The 12,354-nt window shown below is 28.1% G+C and overlaps 1 protein-coding gene across 3 annotated transcripts in view; it reads right to left on the reverse strand.

The window, feature by feature from the left end:
- Nucleotides 1-12,354, reverse strand: part of LOC123294097 (homeobox protein homothorax) — a 530,011-nt gene that overhangs the window by 165,557 nt on the left and 352,100 nt on the right. For all 3 annotated transcript variants that reach the window (XM_044875178.1, XM_044875177.1, XM_044875179.1), the window contains one exon: nucleotides 9,446-9,594. In XM_044875178.1, the coding sequence (XP_044731113.1) occupies nucleotides 9,446-9,594 (149 nt within the window). The remainder of the gene's footprint in view (nucleotides 1-9,445; nucleotides 9,595-12,354) is intronic.

A 12,354-nucleotide genomic window follows, 5' to 3' on the forward strand; every position in this document is an offset into this window, starting at 1 on the left:
AGAAGAAGAGTTTCACCATCACAACAGCATCAATTGGACCCTATAAGCCTGGAGACTCATACATTACAATTCTTCTAGAAGAAGATATAGAGAAATAGAGATCTATTTATTCACTAGTGAGCAGTGGTGATGTTTGTTTGTTTGTTACCTTCAATTTCTTTTTAGTATTCTTTCACAACAACAATGTGTTTTAACCCATTACATAGACCAGGGCAGCCATTGTTATTTATAGTATGTGGTTCTTGCTCCTTTTTAAAATAAGATGGATACCATAAATAAGTTTAAAAATAAAAAGTTTTGGTCGAATAAAAACTATCAACTTGTAATTTTATTGGAAAGAATTTATTGACACTTTTAAAATCTCTGAATCTATTATGTATGAAAATATATTTCTAGCTTTGAAAACAAAAAAACATCGACAAACCACTTTAAACTTTTCTACATCAACACTATATGTGCACAAGTTGCACTATTTTCAAATACAGGACTACTAGGTATTAGATAACATGTTAGATGCTTTTCGAAAATTGATTTAAAAATATGTTAACATCTTTTGTAACAGCGTCCCATATGAGCCAGCCAACTTGATCAACGCCCTTCATTGTGTCTGTACCAAAATGCTTCACTTTAAATTCGAAACAGCAAACCATGGGTTTTAATTTATCTATCATAACCTGGGTAATGAGCAATTATAACCTTATATTTTTGAATTAGGGGGATAAAAAGAGGCTCGACTTCAAAATGGAAGTCGAAATTTTAAAAGAAACTTCGGTTTCTTAAAATTATTACAATGGAAGTTGATATTAAATCATATGGTTGCAAGTTCAGAACTACAAGGAACATCTTGTACGTTTTAACAACTTTTTTTCTATCTCCAACGCAACGGTTTACAAGATCCAATTGACTTACGTTTCTTTCTAACTCAACCTCACCTCAATTTTTACATCCTTTTTTTGTTTTTGCGTTATCGTATTTACGGGCAGATAGACAGACGGTTAGACGGACAACCGAAAATGGCCTAATTAAGTGATACAAACTTGGGACTAAACTTAGTATACCTTGATATATTTCAAGGTATAAAAATATATATTTCATAAGCGTTTTACTATTTTGCAATAGTAAAAATAGTTTTTTTCAAAACATTCAAAATGCATTGGACGTAGTCATGGCAGCCCATTTTGAATGTACATATCTGTTTCTTTTCAAAGAAAGTTCAGGTTAAAAACGAAAAATTACAAATGTATTTAGGTATCTAATATTTGAATTTAATATACGAATTAAAATTATCCTATTAAAATAACCCTAAAGGATAATTTACTTGAAATAATAATAACAATAATTAGAAAATTAAAATTCATAGAGAGAAACATTTTACCTATGTCATCTTTAAAATATTAAACTATATGATATAGTTGGAACGTTTTATCTTTGACAATACTAGTCACACACATTCGCATATATGTGTGATATAGTCAGTTCTTGGTTTTTATTCAACCACCCATAATAAACTATGAGTTGATTGATTGATAAAGAATGGTAACCAATTAATGTAAAAAATGGATAATAATTTTGGAATTATATGGATTTTATTCGTTTTGTTACTTAGACAGTGAAAGTATATGTACTCTCATACAAAGTTGTCAAAAGTTGACAAATTTGTATTTAACAGTACAACTGTGCCTTTACTTAACAATTTGTTGTGCAAAGAACGAATATATTTGCACGAAATTATTTGTAAGAACCAAAAAATGTCTCGAAAACTGTTTTGTGGAAAGGTAGATAAATTCAAAATATTGAGCCTCGGGTTTTTGAAATTGTAATCCCAGAACCAAATTCCAGAAGAAAATGTCTATATTACGAAAATTATCAAAGAGAGGAATAATATCATCTATCATTTTGCACAAAATTTTTAGGGAACAAAAAACAACCATGAAATCCTCAATTTTACGGTTGTTCTAAAAAATAATAAATAAAACAATTGAAATTACTATTTACAGTTTTAACAGATTTGTTTTTTAAAAACTTTTTGAAAAATAATCATTGAGAGTTTATTTAAACTTCTCCCTTCGCAAAATGTTTAATGTTTACACCTTATCTTCCTTTATACAAATGAACATTTATTGTTCAAAAATATTCCATATAAATTTTTGATTTTACGTGTAACTCATCGATTTAAATGTAAAAAAAAGTTCAAATTTAGCTGTTAGATAAATAACTATTTTTACACGTAAATTACAAGTTCCAATTGATCAACTTGTACAAAAAAAGTATTATCATAATATATAATATGAACTTCGTCAACAATATTTGTTATAGTTAATAATATTGAAGAGTAAATATAATGTATGTCTACAGAAAATACGCAGGTCATCAAATAATATGAACCATAGCAAGCACGTTGAATGTTTGGGTTGAATAATGGGGTTGAATGGGTATTATAAGGTGATACAAACCAACAACCACTACGAGAGCAAGTAGTATGATGTTGCCTTTATAAAATAAACTATATTATAGAACCGAAAATGTAATATTATTAGTTATTATTAAAAGATGAAAACACACACCCTCCGGAAATTCGAAAACCGAAAACTAAGCGCTTTTCTTACAAACCTTCCTGTGTATGTGCTGTGTTCTATCCCACAAAAACAACGTATTTATAAGAGACATATTATTATTATTATTATTATTTTAGTCATAATAATATTTGTGATCATATAGTGTCACACTCAGGACAAACAGAAATATCATTTCCTTTATTCTGTCCACCATATAAGCAAGCGTATAAATGTTTTTCTTGTGATGTTTGAAATAATATGGTGGTTGAAATCTCACAAAAGTTTATCATGGTTTTGTTATAAATGCAACACAAATATTTTCTATTTCCGATGTAGATTTGATACTATTTTTTAAGAGAAAATTTAGATATTTTTGTGCTACCGATACTATTCGAGGCAATGTGGGATATTTCAAAAAAAGATAGCGGGGTAAAAGTTGGTAATTGACCCGATTTTGTTATTTAAAAAATTCCAAGAAACTTGGTTCAAGCTGACAATTTATTGAACTTTAACCAGCTCATAATAAAAACTTGCAGTTCAAATAAACTCTCAGTGAACCATTTCCGAGATATTTAAATATTATTAATTTTAAATCAGTTTAAGCACCGCATATTACATAAAGACATAATTTTTGAATTCTTAATATCTTGGGCAGAATGAAACAGAATACTCAGATGGAAGGAAACGCCTTCTTGTTAAATACATTTCTCTAATCAGCAAATTAGAAACATAATGAAACTAGAGTTTGTATATAAGACTGAATAAAGAATTTAGCATTTCACCTTCTTCAAAGCTGTCTTGCTCTCTGCAAGGGAAGTGAAAGTCAAATTATAATCTATGTCTTGGTATGCTCATTCTTATCACCTCGACTTCGAGTCATACAGCTTTTTCAATGTTGGTTAAGTACTTCCGTGTTGCCCAAAATATGAATCCAAAAATAATTTAAGGTGTAAAGTGTGTTCATTTTGCTATGATTACATTTATTATGCATTTAAATTATATCAACTAAGCTCCAAAAATTATATAATGAAATCCATTAGGTAACGTAACACCACCTGGGTCGACATAAAACAAGGAAGAACACCAGAAAATATATTTCTGTTTTTAACTCTTTTCATTTTAACAACAATATAAGGTTTTTTTTTTTGGTAGATTTGGTAGTTTGGAACCATCATATTATATTGGTTTTATACAGAGCTAGCATAGTTATATCAGCAAAAGAGAAAGATTTAAAATATATGTGACCAAAGCTTTATCATTATACAGTATATAATGTAAATCTTGTCTTTTAACTTCCGTAGTAAGTTGCGATGCTTACACACTAAATATATTTAAAGTTCGACTTGAATATTATTGAAAATATTCAAAATAAAAATAAAAGTTACTATTATTGAACTTAACTCTGTAGTACAGAGGAAGCATTACTTTAAACTTTAATAATTTCGGTAAAAATGATTTATGTTGTATGCAGATTTCTCGAAAAACTTCAAAATTTAAAAAAAAGCTTTCACTCTTTTTGAAGTATTATAAGTTCATCAAAGTACCATGCAAATCTGCTTTGTGACTTTACTACTTCTAATAAGTAACACTTTTCAAAAATTGTTTATTGAAAAATATCATTTTAATAGAAAGGCCATTGGATAAAAATCAAAACAATAATTTTGCCTAAAGTTCGGCAATACAAGGACGTCTGTCAACAATACTGGAAAGAACAGATTATTGAAATAACCAGGATGTCGAGCGGCCAATGTGGAAAGATATTTTGGTTTTTTTTCTAGAACAACTTAAGCCATTTAGGATAATTTAAATTTTCTGACCGGTCTCTTTTTGATAGTTTTCGCAAAAAAAAGTTATCAAGCAAATAATGGTTTCACGCCATACAGTCAGTTAGAACTAAAAAGTATAAGCTTGACAGCTGTTTTAATCGATCTAGCTTGTATAGACAAAGCTGGGGTCTTTGTCAAAGTCTTATCGGGGTTAATGGAAGTTAGCGGATGTATTAAACTAGTTCGTTATTTCGGAAAATGAAAAAGATACCCGTATATATGTGCAATGCTTGATTCTATAGAAATGTATCTAGGTATACCAGAACGTTACATTATTAAGGATAAAATTACCTTTTCCATTCATACATACCTTCTACCTTCTACCTACACAGTGAGTATAACTCTGGTTAGTCAGGAGTTACTGCTAAATGGCTGTAGGATATTTTATATTATGAATACATATACTACGCAGTATTACAAACAAGAGCCGGAGCAACCATCATCCTACCATATACAGACACACACCGTTATATAATATGGGAAAAGGCTTTAGTTATAAAAGGGTTTTCTTTTTTTTTCGTCTTCTTTGAATATTAGAAAAGCTACATCGTATGTGAGATCTAAGGAAGATGTTAGATAGAAGGGATAAATTGGGATTTGTGTTTGAGTCTCTTGACATACAATATGTGTTACAATATATACCATGGTATTATATACGTTAAGGCTTTTGTTATTATATACATTGTATATTGAAACCTGTATAGTAAGTTTGTACGAAGGGAGTACGGTTTTTATCAAATTATGAGTTTAATTATTTTGGTGATAATTATTATTTCTAAATTAAAGTTGCATCGAAAATAAAACAATGTGAATATATATTATAGGAAATTCTTATTTAGTTTAATCCACAAGGAAGGTGAACGTGGATCTGCACCGTAAAATGATGGTTTACTACCTGAAATTTGCCTTGCTTAAGAGACTTTGAGGTTTAAACTCGAAAACTTTAATCGGTAAATAGGTTTAAACACAGTGTATATTGTTGTAGGAAAAACAGGAAAAAAATTGCTGACATTTGGAAAAGGGAAACTAACATTTGAGACAAAAGATTTTCCCTAAGATTTTTTTCAAGAAATTCTTGGTGCAAGAAAAAAATAGTCTGTCATGGGGACTGTCGACGGAAGTAAAAACTTAAAACTTTGAAATAACATTGCTTTTTTTTAATTTTAAAATTAATTAAAAGTAAATAAATATAAAAAGTAACTACACACAGTGTTTTCAAGGGGTCACTTATCCTAGAACTAAGTGTGCTCAATGTTGTTTCTCAACTTGAGTGATCGGTTGAGAAATGTTGTTCTTAATGCGATCGAGTACTCAATGTGTATTATCGAAAATATTTAAATAAAATTTAATCGTGTTATTTCCACTTGCAGTTCATGATCACCACTTTTTGTTTGGTTGAAATAGAGTTCTTCTTAAGTTCTTTTATATTATTTTCGAAAGAAACAGTTTCAAATTAGAATACGACATAGAATGAAAAATTAATAAATTTAATAAAATAAGTCTGTTATGATAGTTTTTTTCTCAAGATGACGACTTTTGGAATAACCATAAAAAAACAACCATTATACTTTCGAAATGGGTTGATGATGCTGTAAAATCTTCAACGAAATAGCACGAAATAGTGGCTGGTTATGCTTCACGATTGCTCATATTGGGAATAGAATATATACACAAACATAATATAAACTCTGATTTTTAACACCCTCTTGTGTACTTTTTAAAAACTATCAAAAACATGTTATTGACTTCCATATTCCATTGTTGTAATCAAAATTATTTGAAAAGTTGGAAATTAGGAATTAATTTTTCAGTGAATGATAACATTGTGGAAAGTTCATGTTGTCAAATGTTTTGACTTTGAAGAAACGCAGGTTAAAATTGTAGCACGCTTATTTAACATGTGGCATTATAGCTCCTTCACAATATAAAGACAAATTCGTAGCACAGGAGCTGCGTTAGCTAAGTGAATTCCCTCGGAAATTGAAAAAATAACTCATTTTTCTTAAATTCGAATATTGAATTTATAATTTTTCAAGAATTTTTATTTCGAAAACTAATTGATTACAGAAAAAAATTTAAAAAAATTCCAAATTCAAAACAGGTGGAAATTAAACAACATGTGGCCAAGGTCGTGCCTTTTTTCAACGAAGATAATGGGATAAAATATTTTGTACTACAGATAACAAAGGCAAGTATCCACTGACCGAACACCTAGAAAATTATTCAATTCTGATTTCTATGATTTTTGAATATTCATTCAATTCTTCACCAAATAGGCTTGCACCGCAATTAAAATTTTGTGTAACAGAAGCCCTTTTTTAGAAAAATTTTCGTTGAAAAAACTGTGACTGTCAAATACTAAGCCTGACCATAGATCGAATAATAAAATGGAACCTATTCCAAATCACGGATCAGAAAATTTATTTATATACATCGACGAATTTCAAAGTTGAGAACAACTGAATTTTCTTTTTCAATATTATCACAAAAAATTGGCTAAATGATTCGTATGCAAAATAAAAGATTTTGAAGCACTGGTAGAATTCAGAATTAAAAATTTCTAAGTACTGATGGTCCTCAAAAGTCAAAATAATATTTTAACCAAATTTATCTAGAGAAAATGTAAATTTATTTAAAAAAATTTTAAAAAGCAATTTCCACGCAACTTCACTTACACACCAGATAAAATCATAGTTTTTATTATGCGTGTAAACAGAGATGAGATTCTATATCTATCCGTTGGAGTAATCTATGATAATAAAATTTTAATAATATCACATTAAATCCAAAAAAGATTGTTGCGACATTGAAATAAAAAGATGTAAACATTCATGTATTTACCCTACACCAAAACAAACATTCAACTTTACAACCATACTACATACAATGTGTATGCAAAATAAGCAGTTTTGTGGTCTTACCAGACAATTTTATGAGTTTTGTTAAGAATACAGAGAGAATAAAAGCACAAAAAAGCACATACATATATACGTATTGTGAATACACAACAAAAAACAAGCTTTGGTGGGCATGATCTTTAGTGGTTAAAGGAATGTTTTTCTGGTGAACCCTTTGCATACTTGGTGGAGTTTCATGAACCCTAGACATTTTTGAATGATTAATTCCGCTGGATTTATATTTTCATTGAGTAAATTAACATATAAAGGATAGTTAAGAGTAAGACTACAGCCGAGTTGAGAGGATAACCTAAAATTTACATGAATTACCTACACAGACATCTAAAAGTAGAATTCTTTTCAATTCAAATTTAATTAATTTCACCGACTGCACCAGCAATGTTGCGGCTATACATTTAAAGTTGAGACGAGAAAACAATATAAGAGTTTAGTGTAATATATGAGACCAATTTTTGACATCGATATACGTAAAGTTTACTAAAAATTATTAAGAAATATAAAAAATAATTTTTTTTTAAATTGATTGTTCATGTAATTTTCAATTCAAAATGGTTTTTTCTACTATAAATACAAACGCCAGTGACGTCAACGCATGTTTCGATTAATGGTTTATCTCTCAACTGATTTCTCTTTACTACAACATAATTTTCCATAGAAACAATCAGAAAAATGTGAATTTAGCGTGATTGGGTCACAGCGTCAACGGATGTAAAGACGTCACTGCGTTTTTTTTGTTTTTTTTTTATTCAAAAATATATAGTACATAAATTTTGTTTAAAATATGTATTTTTCAACACAATTAAATGTTTTATTTTGATTTTCAAGATTAAAACAATAGTTTTGTATCAGGAAGTTAAAAGCGAGGTTAGAGAATGTGCTTTTTATTCGGAATATGTTGTTGTTTTGTATGTAAGGAGAAATAGAGCAACAGAAAACAACACATTTAAGAAAATGGTAAGACGATAGACGACTACGTTAACCGACCGACCGCTCGACGTCGAGATAGGATGGATCGAGAGAGATCTATATCTAAATGACATGTTTTGTACGTTTCCTAAAAATGGTACTTTTTTTTTATTTTTATTTAAAGGTTTTGAATTGGTAGTTTTAATGGAACAAATTTATATATAGGGTTAAAGTAATATTCTGATGCTCTTTAGTGATGCCGATAAAAATTTAAAACCATTTTCTCAAATTTTTTGCATTTTGAAGATTTTTAGTGTTTGTTGTTGTTTAAATATTCACTGAATTGTATTATGTTTTTGCCGAAAAAAGATCCTCAGTTTTAAAAAAAATGGATATATAAGTTGCCTTCGTTTCTTTCCCAATTTTCTTATGAGGCTTACAACAGCTCAATCTTTGTTTGGCAAGTCACCTGTTTTAGAACTGTTCTATACACATTTTTGATTGGCATAAAATCATTATTTGATTGGCGTGAAACTTTATTTAAGAATCCTCCAGAAGTATTCATTGGTGGAAAAAAATTTACAAAGAAAAAATGTTTACCAGATAATAATGGTTAAAGTAACAATTGAATTTCAAGCACTGCAACTATATCCTTTACTCGATTTGAAATTTGGATATGTTATAGGTATTCGTATTCTACTTGACCTGGTTCGAATAGTGTTAATTTTCCCAATTTTAAATAACTATTCAAATTTGTCGACTCATAGCGGCATAACTAACTTTCTCTATTCTACTAAAATGTGTTTTATTTTCATGTTTTCATCTTATTCAAGTGATTTCAACGTTCATTTTCCCGGTTGTTTGTTTTTTTTCTATGTCTTTTCTCATCATTTTCTTCTACATGTTTCTCGTAAGTATTTCTCTGTGTTTTCCTTTTTTCTTATATTTATCATAGCGCTTTTATTTATTTTTGTTTATTAAGCGTGTTTTTCCTATGCAGTAGATGGAAATTTTTTTACAACATGTAAATTGAAATTGAATGAATTAAAGCGACTTTGTCAGCTTCCTCGCGTTTTTTTCACAGGCCGCGTATTACTCGATAGGAAATAAATTATATTATATAAAAAAAATTTTTATTTGTATTTAAAACGAAATATTCTATTGTTAAGTGGAAACATAATGTTGGCTATCAATATCAATAATTTATAATGAAAATTATATGAAAGGATAATTCACTTACCGTTAGATGCTGAAATAGCCACGCCCTGAGTATATTTGTTGCTACTTTTGGGAAAATCCCCCGTTTCTTTTGATTTTTTTTACCATTTGTGTCATCATCTTCTTCACCCGTACCCTCACCACTACCGATACTCGCATTACTTGCGTCACCTGTAACAAAAGAAATAGAAATCATTTAGTATTGATGGAATAATTTTGACACCAAGAAAATTTCGTTCCAAAAATAATTCAAAAAGGTCCTATTTAAAATACGAAACTTTGGAAAGGGCTGTAAGCCAATTCCTTTTAATTTATTTTCTAAGAAATTTTTGGAAATAGAATAAATAATAAATGAAAGTTTATTATTTGTGTGAAAAAAATTATTGAACTTTATTTTAGGGAGGTTTCTTTGTACTCATTTTTCAAAATAATTCCGTAAGGATACATTTAACAATCTTAAACGAACCAAACGAAAAAATTGTCTATTAAAATTTTCTACTTGATTACATCGAAAACAATTTAAATGAAAAAAAAAAAGCCAAGACTTAATAGATACTTTGAGTACCTACTCTACATCCCCCTTACAAAAATAAAAAAATAAAAACTTTATAATTCTTTTTGATCATATCAATAAATAACTAAACGTAAGAATTGGTATTTTTTATATATTAAATATTTAAAACGTCATGAAAAACCCGTTGAAAAATATACGGTATCTTACTATAATTCATTTATAAACATTTGAACTGTTATAATAACACTTTTGAACCAGATAATATTCAAAACGATAAATACAAATATTGTCATTGTAGCTTCCGTATTTTATAAATGTAAGCAGTAGATTAAATATCTCTTGTAACATATTTTTTTGTTTTATTACTAAAAATACATTGAAATCGGTAAATAGCACACTTGTATTGTAATATTAATTTTAAAATTAAAAACTTTAAAGTTTTGTTTAAAGAAGGCTGTCTAATTTTTCTTACAGTGAAGATTTAAAATTTATATTTATCTGTAGGTACATAAAATTTTAAAACTAGTTGTTTCAGGTAAGAACCGTTACCGTATACTCTGTGTCATAAACAACACACATTTAATTATATATAATCTACTTAAATCCGTGAAATTTTTGTGAGTTCCCCCAAATTTATTTTTGAGATCTATTTTTAACAATCAGTGACACAGACATGGCACATAGGACTATCAATAATACAATATATTATAATTTTAAATATTTAATATGTCTCGTTTTTATTATTTTTATTTTCAATAAGCGTAAATAAAATTGATATAATAGTTAAAGATTCCGACAAACCACAAAAGCAGTTAAGAGTTGATTGGTGTGTGTTATATGTAGTTTTGAATTTCTTATAAATATTAAATCGTCTCTACAGCTACGATAGAAGTGTATTTCATTGATTGAATATTGGTGTACATGCATGTATATATATATTGTATAAAGGCACCCTTCATCATGTCACCCTCAAAAAGAACGTCGTCGTCGATTGAAATAGTTGTAATATAGGGGTGTTTAAAAAAAAAAAAAACAACAACAACAACATATCGTAGATAATCAATCAAATACACAAACACAAAACAAAAGAAAACTTACATTGAATTAATCATTTTAATGTTATTTTGTTGTTTATTTATTTATATAAAACAACACACAATAGTCAGTCAATTCTTTTATTTCATTTGGAAAATCGAAATTTGTGCTTTGAGAATTGAATTGAATTGAATTGAAAAAAATGAAAATTTAAATAGGATATTTAGAAACTGTTTTTATTCGCTAATTATATGTTACTGATTTATAAGATCCGACAGTTGTTGGAGGAAATTTAGCTATCTGTTAACTAAAAATTAGGAATTTCCATGAAACTGATTTTGTATATGAAATTTATTTAATCAATTCTTTGATATACATAAAATATCTAAGACTCAAATTTAATTTTAACAAATTGTTTTTAAATAAATAAATAAAAGTGGTCCAACATGAAATAAAAATCACGTAACGCACATGTGTGTTTGGTCGGTCTGCCGCCATTGTGAATATTATTATTACTTATACATTATATATAACCGTGGCTATTATTAGGAATAACTTTGAATGGATATATATGGAATATACATGGAATATATGCTCTGATGTCACAAACACAAGATGTGATTATTTGGAATGACAAGATCATTAAAAAATTGTTTTTTATAAGTCACAAAAAATGCATGGGCACAACATTCTAGTAGAATTTCCGATAGCAGGTAATACTAAAGGGATTTTGTGAGGGATAAACTTTTCATTTGTTGGTATGAACTAAAGTATACAATATTATTGAGGTATTGTAAGTAAAGTCAAGTTTTAAATTATTAAAATGATTGATAGGAAAATAAAATTTTGGTAAAGGTGTCTTTTATATGTCTTGTCAGTGAATAGACAATAAAAATACACTGAAAACAAAACCTAGCCCTAACATTGAAATATGAATTCCTAATTTCATACAACCACTAACAGTCGCTTCATATTAATAACATTTTTTTTTATGATGGCTAAAAATAATTTTAAGCGAAAGGTATAGTAAAAAACTTCAGAAAATATCCGTGTTTTTTGTTAAAGAAAAGACAAAAAGGAACTCAATAATTTAGTAAATGCAAGGTTTGGAAACATTCAATGGCGGTTGTTTGATACGTCGCTTAAGTATTTATAGTATAGTGTTAATATACTATCTTACGTATTGATTAAATAGAATTTTAAAAAATTAAAATATTTTAATTCCTTGATATACATTTTGAATTGAGAAAATAAATGGCATACATCACACGCTAGAATGGCCCTTTAAAACAATAAACAATATACATAAATTTCATGTAAGCAAATTATATTTAAACAGTATTATAAATTTTTTTTCCAAATCATTAAAAATAATTTACATG

Source organism: Chrysoperla carnea, chromosome 2, assembly GCF_905475395.1.
Source record: "Chrysoperla carnea chromosome 2, inChrCarn1.1, whole genome shotgun sequence".
Lineage (NCBI taxonomy): Eukaryota > Metazoa > Arthropoda > Insecta > Neuroptera > Chrysopidae > Chrysoperla > Chrysoperla carnea.